This window comes from Pteropus vampyrus, unplaced genomic scaffold (genome assembly GCF_000151845.1).
Source record: "Pteropus vampyrus isolate Shadow unplaced genomic scaffold, Pvam_2.0 Scaffold80, whole genome shotgun sequence".
NCBI lineage: Eukaryota > Metazoa > Chordata > Mammalia > Chiroptera > Pteropodidae > Pteropus > Pteropus vampyrus.
The window spans coordinates 4846946-4865737 of NW_011888861.1; the positions used below are offsets into that span (position 1 = coordinate 4846946).

At 43.5% G+C, this 18792-nt stretch overlaps 1 protein-coding gene, 1 long non-coding RNA gene and 1 pseudogene across 2 annotated transcripts in view; 1 reads left to right on the plus strand and 2 right to left on the minus strand.

Annotated features, from left to right (window-relative positions):
• JARID2 (jumonji and AT-rich interaction domain containing 2) overlaps positions 1 to 14875 on the minus strand; it is a 239940-nt gene extending 225065 nt beyond the window's left edge. Inside the window, exon 1 of the mRNA XM_023532274.1 lies at positions 13982 to 14875. Within this exon, the coding sequence (XP_023388042.1) occupies positions 13982 to 14026 (45 nt within the window). The 5' untranslated portion in view covers positions 14027 to 14875. The remainder of the gene's footprint in view (positions 1 to 13981) is intronic.
• On the minus strand, positions 10801 to 12107 carry LOC111741582. Its single transcript, XR_002781029.1, has 2 exons — positions 11682 to 12107; positions 10801 to 11547 (listed from the first exon to the last, which is right to left on the minus strand). It is a non-coding gene; the product is annotated as an uncharacterized LOC111741582 (long non-coding RNA).
• Positions 14876 to 18599: 3724 nt separating the features above from the next.
• On the plus strand, positions 18600 to 18715 carry LOC111741619 (annotated as a pseudogene).
• The last annotated feature ends 77 nt before the right edge of the window (positions 18716 to 18792 follow it).

Here is an 18792-nt window from a genome sequence, read left to right on the forward strand (position 1 = left end):
AAACCATAAATTATGATTGCATTTTCAGGCTTCCAGATCAGCCAGGGAAGTTTCATCTGCATTTGTAGCCACACCCCACCGCTAGCATCAAAGCCTCAGCTCCACCTCAGGTCATCAGGCATTAGATTCTCACAGGAGCACCAGACCCTGGTGCCAAAAAGGCTGGAGACTGCTGATTTATATATGAACTGTCCAAAATAGGCAAACCCATAGAGAAAGTAAATTAGTGGCTGCAAGAGATGGGGGGAACTGAGATGAAATGAGGAGTGACTGCCAATGGGTATACAGTTGCTTTTTCAGGTGATAAAAATGTTCTAACATTAATTGTGGTGATGGTTGCACAACTCTGAATACACTAAAAACCACTTTATTGTTAAGGGGGAAAAATTGCATTCATATCCAAAAATCACTCAGGGAAAGACTGAGATGCCTAAGATGCCTTTTCATCTTGAACTACCACTGAAACACCGAAAGAAAAATAGTTGAAGAACTGCCAAAAGAACTGGAATAAGTTGAGGATACAAGAGTTTTTAAAAAAGAAAGGCTAAAAGGCTGACACTTTGCTGAAGATACAGCAAAAAGGACAGCAATGTATCCTAATATCACTCACACACACACACACACACACACACACACACACACACACACAGTAGTTAGACTGAAAAGTACCATGAGAGGGAACTTTAAATCTCCCAAAAAGTAAAAATTGCAACTTTGGGCTTCCTTTTACCCTAAAGCTATACTGTGGACTGTAATTATGAGCATAAGAATCTACCATTTAAATATATTTATTCAGTGTCACTGCCTACTCAGACAAGTCCCTTAAATTAGTTTCAAAACCATCTTTGAATTCATAAATTGGGTAGAAAGCAGTTAGTAGGAGGAAACACCAAAAGCAAATGAGGTGTTACTTATCAGCTTTAGAAATCTTTTAACACTCAGCAGAAAGGATTATGCGCTGTTGATGGCAGCAGAAAAAAAGACCAGGAACCACCACCATCCAAGGCCTTCTTTTTCCTGGATTGTATATGTAATGCCTGTCCAGGGAAACAGGCAGTTATGTCTGCGCAAGGTGTTGTTCTTATTGAGATTACCTCCATATATAAACAGAGTAAAAGGACTCCTCTTACAATAGGTACCCCATTAAGGTCTTCATCTGTATTAAACAACTGTAAGCAAAAAGGTTTGGCTGTAAAACCTTTTGCAAGTCAAAGATAATGGCCTTCCTAGGTAAACTGACTGTTCTTTATAATCATCATTATTTATACTCCCAAGAGGCTTTGCCTACTGCTCCAATAAATTCTGCAAAGAAATAACATGACAACTTCAGCAAGTCTCATGAAAGGAGGAAAGGAAAAAAGGCTAGTTGAGTAGGAAATGTATTTCATTTTGGACTAGGTCAATGTTGTAGTAGTAGTGATCACATCGCTCAATTAGAGCAGAGTAGAATTAGAAGGATGAGGAAAAAAATCACTTTTTAGCTTTAGATAGTTCCAAGTCAGACCCTTCCTCCTCACTTCCCAATGCTTTCTAGCTTACCGGGACCAAAAGAAAAACCATTTTAATAGCATCATTAGCGTTCTGACATTACAAGTACAACTGAGTGTGTGTCTCATCTAGACAAAAACTTAGTATAACATGAAGTCTTGAAGTCCATATCCGTAGCAAGAGTTTCTTTAGGACTAACTGATGGTGTTTATATTGAGCTTGGGCTAGGCAGGGAAGGTAGGTGCAGAGGGGGAAGTCCGACAGAGTAAGAACAAGTATTCTCCAACCCCTTCAACCAGAAGACTTGGCCCATGGCACAGATATGCCCAGAGCCCAGACTCTGGGACAATCAGGCAAGCCAAATGTGTTTTTTCAAAGGAGGTTTCCATTCACTCTGTCAGCCACCTTGCACATTCCAGCTAAGTTTAAACCACAATGGTTTGGAATCCTAACAGGAGTTTTGAGGATTACGATACAGAATGATTATTTGAAAACATTTTTAAAGACACAGAATGCTGAATCATGCTCTAACATCTACCAACTGTGCCACCACCTCCCAACCCCCCACCAAAGAAGTTCATTATTAAATCCAGACCCTCCTTGGCCCCTGCACGGTGGAAAAAGTGATAAACTGCATTGGTATTTAAATAGAAAGCTGATCTCTGCCACTCTGGGATGTAATCACTACTGGGGATTACTTCCAAGGATCTTTAAAATTCTTTCAGATTAAAAATTCTATCAGGGTGTCAATCCCAACATTTCTTTACAAAACCTGCCTTTAATTAAAGTTTTAAGGCCAAGTTTTCAAAGCTAAAAACAAAAGGCTACTCAGCACAAACACTGCTGGGTTGAGGACAACTGCTCATTGCTCATATTTTAATCCAGTTGTCACTTTTTGGATTTAGAAAGTGAACTTTAGATCAAAGCAAAAATTATTTGCTCTCAGGATGACTGCTCATACGGCCTTAAATCCTTTTTAGAATGAGGTGTGGTATATATTTATAAGTAAATATATAAAATAAAGCTTCCTCAAAAATTGCAACCAACTACAAGTCCCAGGGAAAAGGCTATAGAGCGGGTAGAACTGAATGTTAAAACAAAACCACGCGAAAATAATTAGGCTCGATAGGACCATGTTTCAGCATCTCCCACACCAAACTCTTCCAAGCTCCTTTCCTAAATGCACAGGAAGAACTCTACAGAGCCCCACCAAACATTTCATGATTGCCAAACTATTAAAAGACCAAGTCCACCTTTTGTTTGGCATCTATCATAAAGGCAAGGGGACCTTGCCACTCAGAATCATCAGGCTGAAAAGCCCCACGGTGTGTATAGAGAACCAAGTTTTGTAATGTGGTGGTTAACACACAGCTCCAACAAGATAACACAACCAAAGCCCTTCATGGCAGATGAAAACCATGTGCTACCAATTTAACTGAGACTCCAGATCATGGCTCCTCATGAAACGCCTTCCATTCAGGTTGGCTCTTTCATCCTCCAAGAAATTATTACAAGCTGAAAATAGAATACACAGAGCTTTAGTGCTCTGAACAGCATAAAAATGGAAATGGGGACAAAATGGGTAAAACCAATAAACATTTAAGTCTTACCTCATCACTAAAGGAACATCTTGACCAAAAACTAAAATAAAGGCAAAGAAAGAAGTTTATCCAAAAGTACAGTCTTAAACACCAAAAAGTAATGCTTCTTTGTAGCAGCACTGTGATACCACCCAGTACTCACATACCAGAAGGGGAAAAAAAGATACAAATCCATCATTTAAACAATAAAAAGTGTGTCTGGCTGTAAAGAACACACTCCAATTTTCTGTAAGTTAGGAAGAAAAGGGAAACCTTAGTGAGAAGGAAAGTGATGAGCACCTGTAATATTTTCATTCTTATCCTCTTCCTCAGATAACTTGAATAAGGCTGTAATGAACAAAGATGACCTAGAAACACCACCATGTTCCCTCTTCAACCTTGAAGCTGGAGAATTACAGCCACAAAGACCTGCGAGACTGTTAATAATAATATGGTCTAGACAGTTACAGTTCACAAAGCACTTCCTATGTTAACATTTAACTGTCTCCCCTAAAATGACCTTGATGGACCAATAATGAAGGTATAATTCTCCCCATTTTATAGACAAAGAAATTGAGACTTAGAAAGGTGAAGTGATTTATCGGAAGTCATCCACTCTCTTCCCACAGTGTTTTTAATTCTGTCAACTAAGCTATAAATTCTCTGAGGTCAAGGTCGATTAACTAGTTTTCTACATCTAACAGTGCCAAGAGCATGGTAAGCAACCAGAATATACCAGCTGTATATGAGTAGTCTTTCATGACGGAGCCAAATGGGACCTCTGTAACCATACAAAGCCCCACCCACCTCACCAACAAAGCTAGCTAAAATCACATATGTAAACAGTGAAATGTTAGGTCACCTTAAGTATGTTATGTCCTCGCAAAAAAGCATTTCATAAATTTAAAATATGTAAGTGTACACATATACTCTCTTCTTCCCTTCTTCACTACAGTCATTCTAATAACACATTGTGTTCTTAAGGCAATTTTGTTTTACAGTGTGCTTTCAGATACCTTATCTCATTTAGTTCTAACACTGAGAAGACAAGAAAAGAAAATAGAAACTTAAATAAAACTTAACTGACATCTTTATCACTCATTACAAGTGCCCGAATTGGTTTTTAAAAGCCAATGAACAAACAAATCCACTAGCCTCACATGCACTACCTGTGGGACCATAAATTAGCATGGCCTTTCTCCAAGAAGACAGTGTGGTAAAAGGGTTCCAATCGTAAACAGTTACTTCTGAATCAGTAATTCCACTTTGAGGAATCTGGGGTTAAGTACAAAAAGATACCCGTAATGCATATTGCACACATCATTTTGTACAACAGCCCCAAAAGACAATCAAGAATGGATAGGCCAAGGAAAGCTCTGGGAGAGTGCCTTGCAGCCATTAAAAATAATGATGCAGAATTGTATTTTGATAATTAAGATATAAATGCAAAAAGCACATTAACAGAAGAGCATTTAAAAGTACATATGTAAAACTATTTTTCACAACCCACATGTTGAAAAGTATTTTTCTACAGGAATGTCAGTGTGCAATCCGATGGTTTTTCTTTGTGTAGTTTCTTATAAAGCCCAAAAAAAAGCCATTTTCAAAAGGGGGAAAATGCATTTGGGCAAATTAGGTATGGAGATTACAAGTGGGTTTTATTTTTCCATGAAAATGAATCAATTAATGCAGTTACCACAGATAACTGAAAATCTACCTTGCAGGAAGAAACATCTCTGAAATACCTGTCCAAAGGCCTTCTGCTACTATATCAGGGGCTAGATTTCAAGTCCTGGTGTGTCACTGATAAAATGTGCAACCTCAGGCAAGTTGCCTAACAGTGCTAGACACCTCAGGTTTTCTCAACTATAAAATTCTGATTAAAGTTCATCTTTTTCCACTAGATCCACAGCAATTTTCTCCCACCACTAGTTCGTATCTGAAATACTCCAAAAGCTTCAACACAACAAATATTCCTCAACTGTGTGATGGCTTACAAAATTCAGCCCCTACTCTGGGGATTAATAGGGTAAGAGACATGTAAACAATAATTCCAGTACCTAAAGGTAGGTGTGACAAGTCAAGTCAACAGAGAGAAGGGGCCTGGATCCGCCTGACTGGGGACAGGGGTGACAGGCCATACAGTAAGTCCTCAGACAGGCCAGGTGGGCTCCTCAGGCAAACGGTTCACTGAACAAATTGAAGAATCAGGAAGTGCAAAGACTAAGAGGTTGGGTCGCAGCTGAACTGAAATGGGTGGCAGGATAGGCCCACGGTAGAGTAAGGAGAGCTTTTTACACTGTGCTGACAACAATCTTGGCTTACAATCGATCCTGAAAGCCACATGGAGCCACTGAAGGATCATGATCAGATTTTCAATTTCAAAGACTACTGCCGCAGGATCCAGTTTAAACATCTTTGTGCACAGATTTGGTGCCACTATAATCTTAATTCTCAATCTGCCCTTCTTTCTAATTCACCACCCAGACAACTCTGGGAGTCAAGTGTTAGACAATACAGAAGAGATTCAATAACCAACAGAGTTGTAAGGGTGGGAAGTGATCACATCACCGTCTAATCTTTAAAATCTTGTTCTACATCCTAAAATGCATTTTAGAATATTTGCTGCTATTAATTTGGTTTATTCGGAGGCAACGTATAGAATTCATCTGATTCATTTATTTCTGAGTCAGCTAGGAAGGCTGCCGGCAAGCCTGATTATCTCCAGGTTGGTGATTTTCAACTGTGTGATAATACTTTGAGTATTTGTGCAGTAGTATGCAATTTACAAAATGCTTTCACATCAAAAATCTCACTGGCTCTTCCAGCAACAAGCCTATTAGGTACATGGACAAGTTTTCCAGATGAGGAAGCAGCTCAGCAAGGTTATGTGGCTTGCCCAGGGTCACACAGTCAGTGCACTACAGGACCAAACCTAGAACTCAGCTCATACTCCCAACGCTGTCCATTACCACAGAGTACTCTATATATTCCAAACGAGCCTGTTCAAATCTGAGGTATTTCATTTCTGAAGCCCATGTACTAGTAATAAGGCATCTGCATAAAGCACAAAACTCTCCAAGTTTTAATAACGTCTATATCCAACTGCTGCTTAACAGAATAAGTATTCATTCAGTCCCCTTTCTGCAAACCTATGGAAGGAATAAATGCAAGAAACACATGCTCAGTCCTAATCCCTTCTCATTTCCTCCTGGCACCTGTTTCTGCCCCCACAGGCACCAAACACTTTAACAGCTGGCAGAAATGAGAACCAAGAGATAACACACTCCACCATTGTAAATGAAGCCCTAACTGAAATGTGGTTAGGAAATAATGGAGAAAGAACCACCCAGATTTAAAAAGACAGCAATAAAACAAAGTGCCAAAAAGGTCTCACACATTTTGGATGCTTCGGTCACAAGATACCTGGGCTGCTGTCCCAGTAAACCAGAGGGTCTCCTGATGGAAAATAAACACACACAACCCAACCCTTTCACTCCTCCCCCTCTACTCCCCACAAAAAAAAAAAAAAAAAAAATACATTGTTGGAAAATTATTCCCGGTTCTATTGAAAAAAATATGTGCATGAGGGAAGAGCTGTACTGGGAGTAGAGAGGGGCACAATTGTAGCTATGTAGTTTACTAACCTTCTAGGATTCATGGTAACTAAACACTGCTCTTGATAATATTTCAGTGCTCACTGGCCTTCCTCTTCATGGGTGGTGGAGCCTGACCGACATACAAAATTAGAACTTGAAATCCAATTTAAGCTTTTTAGGCCACACCAGCTCTCAAGAACAGCTCTCAAGAACTTCTGCCAGTAGGGTTCCCCTTTCTAACACCCTCATACATCCTATGAATATGTGAGTAATTATGCATAATGCTCCTATTACTCATGCTGCCTTATTAACATATTTGGGCAGCGTTCGTTTACCGGATTACCCAGACCCTGGTGAGGCTTGGAGGGCATATGATTTCCCCCAGCGCCCCATGGTCCCCTAAGTAGCAAAGTCAGGGTCAACAATGCCAAGTGCCAGAAAAAAGTATGGAAGCCGATTTGTCATAGCCCTGTGAAATCAAATGGGTTCTCAGAAGCCTGGAGAGCTAATGCAATCCACACTGGGCCTCAGGTACAAGGGAGAGGGTGGGGTGGCAGGACTTACAAAACTAGAGTACAAACCAGCCAGTCCCAAAGGGTACTGGAATGTCAGCCCTTTTTCCAATGAGGACACAAGGAGACAGCCAGCTGGGGATAAGAGGGTAGCTCCACCAACTGGTGTTTTAGAAAACAACAAACACAAACATGCACTTGAGACGGATACACTCCTTCCTTCTGTTCCTGGAAGCTGACAAACTGCCTTAACTTCCCCAACTTACTCAAGCAAAAAACTTCTGCAGAGGCTGCTGAGAGCCCCTATTATGGCCTTCACTCCCCTTCTGGGATCCAGGCTGATGGTCATTCATTTTACCTCTTTTTCATCTAGACTAAAAAGTGGGAAGGAAATACAGCCTTTTATCTCACCAGTGTTATTCATCTTGGTTTTCTCTTCTGTAAAATGGACTCAACGTCCTCTTTTTTTCACGTGAACTCACTAAACAACAAATGTCGGTGGTTATTTCAGAACTGACAGGGTCTTCTCTTCAGGATGCTTTTAGGAGAGGTGTTGTGTGGCCAGAGTTTTCTAAAATCCAAGTTCTTCTAGCATTCCTTCAAATGGCAAAGAGGGCCCCAGAAGAGAAGGCAGCATCCTCACCAGAACAGTACAATCTGGGCCCAGGTTGTAATCCAGCTGCTCACTCACGTGTGACCTAGACTTTGCCCTCTGAGACAGGATCTACATGTACAAAACATGGGCCCTTTCCCATCCCAGACATCCTAAGAGAATAGGAAAGATAAGTCACCTTGCTAGGGGTGATAGAACAGGAAGTCCTGAAGCAGTCAGAATTACTGGACCAGGAGCAAAATGGTATCTAACCAGTACTGTCACTTCCTACAAGGTTCAGCTCCACTTTTAATGATTTTATTTTGAACGAGAAATGAAGGAAAACCCCCTTTTTTAAAAGGTGTGAGGCTGCCAGAAGGCTACATATGGTTGACTCAGGTCAAGAAAAATTAAGACCTAAAAGAATAAGAAAAATTGTCTACAAAAAAAAAGTAGACAAACAGCATTACTAGACCATAGCTAAGAAAACCAAAAGTCATCAGAGTTCCCACCTCTTGGAATGATAGAGGCAAGTATGGAAAGGCTTTAAAGACAAAAGGAACCAGAGAAGGTAAGACTAGAGCCTGGAAAAGCAACTGAGGCTTGCAGGGTGTCAGGAGAAAGAAAAGAGTTACCTGAGAGATAAAAAGAAACAAGATAATTGATTCAAACTAAACAAGAGATCTGTCTCATTTCCAAGGTAGGCTTAGGGATTTTAAATGTAACAGACCTTAAACACTATGTCCTAAAAAAATAAAACTGCTAAACTCCATATAACTTAGATGTAAAATGACTAATCTTTCTGCCCCTACCATTCAGTCAATGACACAGTTGTTTTTAAATCTAAAAGTAATACAAATTACTGCAGGACCACTCTGAGGTATGTTAAATAACATGAACTAAATAAAGTGTCTAATTTAATATCTGGGGATTAAGGCTAAATACCATAGATGCACTCTTATCAGAAGTGAAAGGGACCAGAAGTGGGTTAGCTAATGTAAAGTCTGTCAGGCAGGAAACTTAAAAGAAAAAAAAGTGTGTGTGTGTGTGTGTGTGTGTGTACACACATACATATATGTATATATGTATACACATAAACATTTTAACTTAAACACATACATGTACTTTTTTTTGCAGATTTTTTGAGAATCCCAGTGTTCCACACTGTATTTTGTTTGTTGGGAAGGGAATGTAGGCATAAATGAAATTTGGTTCTTAAAAGGGAATCATTTACAAAGCAATGTGTGTGCAGAATCCTTAGATTTTTTTTTTTCCCAAGTTTTTCCAATGTCAGGCCCACAATGTCAGACCCACATCTAATTTAACAGTCTTATTTTTTTTAGCTATTCATTTTTGTCAAATGTTCCCAAAACATTCAACTTAAAAGTTTTCACACTCATTCAAAGGATTATATAACATTAAACTGTAATTCCAATAATAAGTCTAACTTGAATGACCAGATTTGGAAACAAACAACTGACACTTGGCAAGCCTTCTATGGGTGGGAGCCAAAGGAGACACAGGCACAGACACCCCAAGGCTGCCCATTGGTCAGGAGCTTCACAGCCAGGATGTTCTGCAGCCAAAAGGGCAAGTAGGTTTGGGTGGGTAGAGAGTAGCTAGCAGAGCTGTAACTGTAATCCGGGGGGAGATTTACACATGGACCAGTAACATTAGGATCAGTACAAGTAGAATTTCAAAAACAATTTCTTAGACCTCAAAACATTTTAACCATTCAGATAAAAATGTCACGAGTCTGGGTACTCAGACCACATGGAAAAAGGCAAACCCCTTGATTAAAAATATTACAGGTTAGCTTTACCAGGTGTTTTAATGTACTGAGCTTAATATTACTTTCCCATGCCATCTCTGAAAAGGAGTAGAACAGTTCTATTTTGAATGTAAGAGAACAGACACTAGTTATATATTCCAAGAGATTTTCTCTTTCTGAAAAATAAAAGTTTAAATAACCTTTGGAGCAAGGGATAAAGAGTACACTAGAATTATTTCCAAGGCACTTGGAAGTGAGTCTGTAGCCCTCAGCCCAGCAACAGGAACTGGTTTAGCCTGAGAGCAGAAATATTCATTATACCATCTAAGTACCAAATAATTCTAGTTGGCTATTTGGGCCAATGGCCATGAGGGACACACAAGTCAGATACTTGTCCACAGTAAATAATAGCCCAGGTAACAATAATTCGAATTGGTTATTTTTGGACATAATTTATTTTTTCTTTCAAATTTCAGTGACATACTTTGGACTCTTACCTTGACAGTATTCCTTCCATAATCATAGCTGTTAACTCTGCCCTAGACTTATGTGACAAAGAAAAAGGTTTTCCACTACTAGAGACAAGCAGAAAGAAAGCCATGTGAAGAGTACAGGAAAGGAAAAACGCAACAATTAAATAACGTATATAAGTTTTCTCCCCTGCCCCCAGCTGTGAAATAACCTAACTGGGTATAAAAAACAAGATGGGCCGGGGGCGGTGGGGGGGGGCGCTCATAAATCCTACCACTATATTTTGATGTATTTCTTTCTACTTTTTACTTTACAAATTCATATAACTGTAAATCCTGGTACTGAATGTTGTAACAAACTTTTCCCAGTTTTTTAAAAGTCATACTGCACTTTTAAGTTAGAAAATGAAAACACTTAAAATTTACAGCATTGTGATATAAATTCTGCTCGAGCTTTCCTACCAATCAAACTGGTAATCTGTTTTCATGCTAACTGCATGAATCATATCTTCATGTGGCAGAGATTTTAATTTCAAACTCATACGTGGTACAAAGCATCACACATCAAATGGTTTTGAAGCCTAGATATCAAATCAAATCTGTTATTCTCCCTAGGAATAACCAACCAGTGGAGTGATGGAAATGACATAAAATATCCATAGAGCAAAATATGCAACTGTTTTTATCGTCCAAGTGGATTGGGGCTTTGAAAGGCAAATGTTTTCAGTTATTTAAGGTATTGTAGTGGGAGTCATGCCCAGCACAATTAAGACAGGATTACACTGCAATTTATGAGTTTCTCAAGGATGTCATTTAATATGAAATGTAACAATTATTTCTCCCAAAGCCTGCCATCTACAATCCCACACCCAAACTCTGCTTTGCTAATATAAACTAAATGGCAACACAAAAGGCATCTAAGGCTTTTGAGACCTGTTGTAAAAAATGTTCTGCTTTCCGCCATCTCAAGTGCCACCTTACATAGAAAAAGAGCATACTGCTTTATATCTTTCACACACATCACCTCCCGCACATGATCTTCTCAGAGGAAGTGAAGTAGCAAAGACAGGTATTACTTTCTCCATTTTACGTTAGAAATAAGACTCAGATTGCGAGTCTCATGTTGTCCGGTTCAGAAGAATTAAACCCCAGAACATCTTGAGACTAGTCCCGTGGCACTTTCAAACACAGGCATCAATGACAAGTCTTCCCTTTCCTGGACCCCTGAAAAATACTCAACAGGCATAGGGCTGGCACAGCAAAGGAGGAGTGACCTCCTCCCACCACCATGGTATTGCAATTGCAAGGCTTCCAGAAAGAGTAGCAGTTGCTGCTGTGCACCATCACCCAGAAAGGCATCCGGCAGCATCCTGCGAAGACACGCCAAACATGAGTTAAAAGTGATAAGGTGGCCGAATCCACAACATGGTCCTCCTACAAAGCAAAGCTTCCCCTGAATGAAGTTTCCTTGCTTTTCTAAAACGTTGATGAGCAGACCCAACTACCACAGCAGTAACGTCACGCCATCAGCAAACCTGGAAACAGAGGAAGCGAAAACATTTCTGCAGAAAGGAAGCGTCTCTCCCCTGCTCCCCAACCCCTCAGTGGGATCAGAATCATAGCTAGGCAGGGGCACTCTTCTGGGGACGAAAGGCTCTCAAGCGCTCACCTGGAAGGCAGCGCCGCGTTGCACCGCAAAAGGCAGAGGCAGAGCGCATCCTCCTCCTCCTTGTTCTCCTCCCCCGAGGCAGCCGGCTCCGCAGCGGCCCCCGCCCCACACCGGCCCGCCGCGCTGGAACCTCCCGCCCGACTTTTGACGTCACGGAGGAGGAGGAGGTTCCACCCGGGCCCGTCCCTTTGTGACGTCACAATGACAACAGAACGCGGCTGGGAGCGTCCGGGAACCGGGCGCAGCAGGGGGCGGGGGAAACAGGGGGAGGACAGCGCTAAGCCAGGGAAGAACCGGGGGCGGGGTGGGGGCGCGCTGACGTCTCGCCGGCTTAACCTGTTGCTCTCGAGACTGCGCTGGAGACGGCGGGCAGGGCCGCGGGGAACTGGCGGGCCGCTGCCGCCAAGCTCCGCCGTGCGCGCCGTAGGGGGCGCCCGCTGCAGCTGTGCGCCCCCGCCCCCTCCCCGGCACGCCCCCACCCGCCCGCGCGGCGCTCCCACCCCTTCCCTGGCACAGCAGGCCGCACCGCCTCCACGCCCCCACGCCCCGCCCGCTTGGGACCGCCCGGAGCCCAGAGCCGGGAGCCCCGAGCACCGAGCATGGAGCCCGCCCCCTACAGGCCGAGCGCGGTCACCCAGCCCTGGCCCAGCCAGCCGCGACCCCCGCACGCCCTCCCCTTGGCAGCCGGCTCAAGCTTGTCGGGAGCACGAGCTCCGCTCCGCTCCCGGAGCCTTAACTCGTGTTCTGCTTCCTGCGGCCACCTCCAGGCACAGGCTTGCGGCCGGACGCTCGGACCCGACACCATCCGCTGACCACCAGCAACAAAAAATCCCACCCTATACTGCTCTCTAACTTAGCCAGGTCTGGGATGGGGGCGGAGAGGCGGTCCTTGTCCAAGTTCTACCCCATTTGCTTTGTCGCTGCACCCGAATCGGACGTGCCCTGGGAAGGCGTCCACGCTCCAAGGCAAGGGTGTCTCCATGCAGTTTCCACAGCCAGAGTTTAAACTAGTCCTTCGCATTCTACCCAGCCCTCTGCAATGCGGATGTATTTTAATTCTTATATTCTTAAGGGAACAGCTTTTTAAGTAGGGCTTGATTACTTAATCTTCTATTCCTTAAATAGTTGAAGTTTACGTGTCTACATTAGGATCAGCCCTCTAGAAAAAGGTATTCAGCTTTTCCATTAAATGTATTTTTTACAAAACCAGTGCCCCGAAGGTCATCTCCCATTACACACACCACGCAGCTCAAAAAGAGAATATATTAACACCAATTTGTCGACTCGAGTTAAATAAAACTTTCTTATAACGCTGCATTATTCCTAATGTATGTTCATTTGGCCTTCTCTTAAAAAATGGGCTCTTTGATTTAAAGCATGCAGCTAATCACCGATCACTCGAGTGCATATTTAGTTAATCCCTGGGTCCCCCACTCCCCTCCCTCCCCCCAAACTTAAAAAAAAGAGCCACCACACACAAAACAAAAACAGTCCCCATGCCAATCAAAACGTAGCTGTACTATGCACAAAACAAATTTAACTATTCCAAACCATTCAAATCTCTGAAGACTCACCCAATTTCAGAAACCCATTTAACAGGGAGAAATTATTTGTAGTCACTTATATATACATTCACATACCTACTTAAAAACATTAGCTATATTGTATGTCTTTTCCTCTAGAACTGGAAACCATGAATTTTTAAACAAAACCAGTCCCATTATTAAAGTCAATCCCAACAAATGCATTCGCTGTAACATGATTCCCAACTGGTTTATGTTGCGAACCAGATAAGCCAAAACGACCACATACGTAAAATTTGATGTGCCAGTGCAAGGAACAGGATCGCCATAATCGGACCCACGATTGCAACTTAAAGGGCTTCCAACACACACGCGTTAGACAATTTTCCAAATAACATTAATAATAACATAGGCTCATTTGCATGCAAAGTGCAATATGGGGCCAAACCCGCCCGAGAATGCAGTTTAGTTACATTACCGCAGCCCCCACCCCACTCCCAAGCTCCACCAAAATCCCTTGCCTTTCATCTAAAACTAGATTATGGTTGTGTCATTCGAGGTCAATTTATTCACTTAAGGTACCTCTACACCAATCTGTTTTTTCATCCAAACTAAGCAGACACGACTTTGCCTGAAAAGCCCTCTTTCAGAAAAGAAAGGAACAGCCTTATCGGACGCTGTTTAAAACCCTTCAGCTGCAGAATTATCTATAAACTTGACATTCACAGCCATGGCTTAAAACTGCAAGTCAAAGGATGTGTTGTTAGGAGCACTTACGTATTTCTTCTGAATGATATTCCTCTTGGGTCTTTCCTTGCTCATTCTGAGATCCAAATGCTGATTGCAAAAGGGGACAATTGCTTCATGAATTTAAAGCCGTCAGAAATTTGCAAAAAAATATCCTGGTGGTTTTTATTGTTGTTGGTGGTGGTTGATCTTGTAATCCGACTTTTCTTCCTCTTTCCCCAAAGCCCGATTCGCCTTGAAATAAATCCGAAATTGGGAAGCAAAAAAAAAAAAAAAAAGAGCCAAAGACGAACGAAGCAAACAAAAAAAAATTCACTTTAGTAAAACACTCATAATGGAAAATTTCCCCCGAAACACACACACAAAAAAAAAAACCGACGCCCTTCACTCCCCCCCTCTTTCCTCCAAAAACTACATCAGCGAAACGTGAAGGTCCTTAGTGTCTGATTTGTAGTTACATCTTGGAAAAGAAAAGGGAAAGATAAATAAAAATGTTGGAAGTCACGTTTGTGCTGCAGCAGCAGTGCGAGCAGAAGAGTCAACTCCAGCGGCGGCGGCGGCGGCGGCGGCAGCACCACAGCGAGGGCTCGCCGAGTCTCTTTTTTCCAAGCCCCCTAACCAATGAGAGAGAGGCTATCCAGCCCAACTTTAAATGGACTCTGCTTTTATACAAGTTAGGGCTCCTCGGGTAATTCCCCGCTGGACGCTAGCCGAAAACTCCCACAGCTGAGCCACCAGGCGACCACCTACCCCGGTGTCGACCGCCCCCGGCCCAGTCCTGAGAACCCTGGCAGTCTCGTCGACTAGACACCCGCGAGGCCTTGACGAACCCTTCCCGGGCAACCCCTCAGGCATCTCTCCCACGCCGAGCCTAGGAGTGGAATTGACAGAGGCTCCCTAGCTCAATGCATGGCACGCTCGGTCGCTCCACCTCACCCCCTTTCCCCAGCTTGCCGCTCACCCCACAGCCGCCACACGCTAGCACCCGCCACTGCCCTCACGTCTACCTGCAGCGGGGCTGCTGGGTACGAGTGCCCCAAAACGTTCGGCCCGGGGGAGAGCAGCCTATTCCCGGGGCACCTTAGAATGGTCCCCTTGATCTTCTGGAAGTTGTAGTCCCCCGACTACAAAATGGCTATGGCCACGGACGCTGAGAACTACAATTCCCAGCCTGCCCCGCGAGCCTGTCACTCAACTCCCCTCCCTCCTCCTCCTCACCCCCTCCCCCTCACCGGCCCTGCCAACAAACGCTTGGACGTGTCCCGCGTGCGACACTGCGAAGGGCTGGCTCGGGATTGGCTCGCAGAGCGTGTGGTCCGCGAGCAAGGAACTCCCCACACCGGCCCGCCGCCTGGCCCCCCTCTCGCGGCGGTGACCGCCTCCTCCCTGCGCGCCCCGCCCCCACCCGCGGCGCGAACCGCCTGTGGAATCGAGGAATCGCGCGCGCGCCGGGCCGAGCGGAGCGGCGGGGGAGGGACGCGAGGCTTCCCCGGGGAAGGCCTCGGAGCGTGGCGGCGCGGGGGGCGGTGTCAACGAGGGGTTGGAGCCCGTCCTAAGGAAAACTGGGCCACGCACCAAGAGGAATCCTCGGTGCGAACTAGTTGATCGGCGGCGCCTACTGCCTCTGCCGCGCCGCCGGTGTCACCTCAGGACACCGCCTTGCGTAGTCGCACAGAGCGTGCTGCGGTTGGGCCCAGGGTAGTCTGAGGTCACCCCTGCTCGCGCCCCGTAGCCGCACGCGCCCCCGCGCAAGCGGCGGCCGGGACGGCAGTGGGGAATGGCCACCTCTCGGCACGGCACGCGGTCCGGCTGCGAAGACGGTTTACGGGGTGGCCGAAAAGGAGACCCCGGGCCGCTGCCTCCTACCAAAGATAACCGGCTTTAAAGAAATCGAACAAGATGTTTGCCTTTACAGGCTTATTTTGCGTCTCGGGTTCCAAGCCGAGGTGAAAAATGAGTAGAATATGGAGACTGCACCACACAGACATGCAGACTGTAGGGAAGCATCTGGAACACCGAGTGCCAGGGATATCCACTGCGGTAGCCGCGCGAGAGCCTGCTTTTTAGCTGCCTCTGCCCCTCTGTTGTGATTATTTAATTGCCGATATAAATGAAGCATCAGGTCCTGGTGTATCGCTTTGGGCCTTGGCTTTATTAACAACTTTGTCAAGTCTCTCGTAGCCATTATGCATTGTTAACTTTCCTTATATTAACTGTGGTTTTAGAGAAGTACTGTTTTAAATGATCTCTCAGGCTATCCTTCGAATAAATGAAAAGTGGGATCAGTGCTCTCTCATACTCATTCCTATATCTTTTATTCTCATTTCTTAAATTCTCCTTACCTGGTACAAATACTCGGGTAACACCATTAGATTTTATTTGTATCAGTGTCTGAAGAGATGAATATGGTGTCTAGAAACGGGAGGTAAGAAACCTGGATTCAAACCACACCTTGGCCACACTTCCTGAAAGGTAACCCATGGGCTCTGCAAGCTTGTCAGTTTCTTCATCTGCGAATTACTTTCTTGTGGGGAAGATTATATAATAACATTAACCTAACTGAGAACCAGACCTGTTTATTGGAAACTTGCAGTAAATTAAATAAAATACTTTTTAATGCCTTTTAGTTATTACTGTTTTTATAACTGAATGCTTTCTAAAATGAAATAATTTTGTCTTATGTTCCTTTCACAATCAGAAAAATAAATAACCTTCTGTGAGTTAATATTGCAAAACTTGTTTTCTGGTGCCTTTTGCTAGAAAGGACCCAAGAGAACAGACCACTTTTCAGTACTGGCCACCCAAGTGACTTTATGGTTGGGTTACAACCAGGTGTTTTCAAAAGACTTTCTTCTGATCATTATAACCTGTATATTGGAGGTCTCCACTTGTCCATACTGTTATGATTTTAACCAGCTCTCTGGAGAGTTAAGTCGAACCTGTCATTCCTCAGGAGAAATATTAAAGAACAAAGGTGGATTTCTTCCTGGTTTTCTTAGCCAAACACTGAAGCTGGGCTTCTTTGTCCCAGACCTGTGAACTCCCCTGCTGAGCTACCAACCCAAGTAACCACATATTAAAAACCATTCTCCTAGCTGAGGCTTGAGAGAAAGAGTAAGAAAGGAATCAGCTTGAGTCCAAAAAATTTGGGTAAGTTTAATGTCGTTTTCCCTGACAAGGAAAATAGATTGGCCTTTTTGGTGTTGAAAGCCTTTCCTGTTGTGGAAGTAACTGTCTCCTGATGTACTGCCTTTTCCTGCCATCTTGGCAAGGCCACGTGTTACATTTCCTTTCTTTTCCTGCTCTTTTTTATTTTCTAGAAGACTCACTATTTTCTCCAGATGATTTTAACTCCTCACAGCACTTCTCTTGACCACTTCAAGTCCCGGCGTGGGGGATGGGAGGTTGGAGGAAACTTCAGTAGGTACATTTATCCCTATAGCAGTGGTCCCCAACCTTTTTGGCACCAGGGACCAGTGCTCCTATGAAGATCTAATGTCTGATGATCTGAGGTGGAGCTGAGGCAGTGATGCCAGTGCTAGGGAGCAGCTGCAAATACAGATGAAGCTTCATGCTTGCTCACCTCACCAGCTGTGTAGCCCAGTTCCTAACAGGCCACGGACGGGTACTGGTTCCTGGCCCAGGGGTTGGGGACCCCTGCTCTATAGGACCTATGTGCCAGTGTTTTCCTCATCGCTGAGGACACAGAGAGCCTGAAAGTCCTTCATTAAGAAACACACAGTTCAGTAGAAAAAGCAGACTTTACAATCCATTGTCATACTTCTAAAAAGTGCTATATTAACTATGTGGGAAAGGTGCTAAAGGGAACACATAGCTGAAGTGACCAGGAATTAGGGAACTTTGAAGGATGAGTAGGGGTTCTGCAGTTCGAAGCTGAGCGACTTTCCAGCATGAAAAAAAAAAAATGAGACTTATAAAAAAAAATACACCACATTTATGAATGGAGTTTAACGTGGAAGTGACTAAAGATGAGACTGAGCAGTTAGCAGGATCTAGGACCAGAAAGGTTCTGTATGCCAGGCAAAGGAGTTTGAAGTTTGCCTGTAGGCCCAAAAGAACCTTTGGAGGATTTTTCACTAGAGATATAAGGCAAATTTTTGTTTTTGAAAAGTTAATTCTAATTGTATGTGGTGAAATTGAGGATTGGAAAAGAGAAAAGAGGCAGAGAGACCTAGAAACTAGTTGCAACGTTATTGCATAAATGAGGTGAGAACTGGTTATGACCTGAAATACAATATAGAAATTGAGAACAGGTTAAGAAATATTTAGAATGTCAGAAGTCCATAGGACTTGGAAACTGCTTAGCTGGAGGGAATGGTGTCTGATTTCTTAATCTTACTTTTTATACTCTTTTAATTACTCTAGGAAGAATGGGAACATGATAGAGATGAAAGAAGAAGAATAGCAAATCATCAGACACAAATAAGAAAAAGCACTCACTATTCTGGGTTTAAATCTGTATGGACAATCATATTTAAGCATTTTAGTCCACCGTTTGATTTACTGTAAGAAATGACAGAGAATTAAAAAGTTAATACAGGACGTGGTTCCATAGTGTAGCAGTTTGCACATCTGCTTTACATGCAGAAGGTCCTGGGTTCATGCCCCACTGGAGCCACGGTCCATGGTCTACGGCCATGCCACCCTGAACAAACCCGATGCCTGATCTCAGAAGCTAAGCAGGGTTGGGCTTGGTTAGTACTTGGATGGGAGACCACCTTGGAAGACCAGGTGCTGTAGGCATAAATAATAATAAATAATAATAATAATAATAATAATAATAAAAGGTTAAAACAGACCAAGTACAGAGGAATAATCCA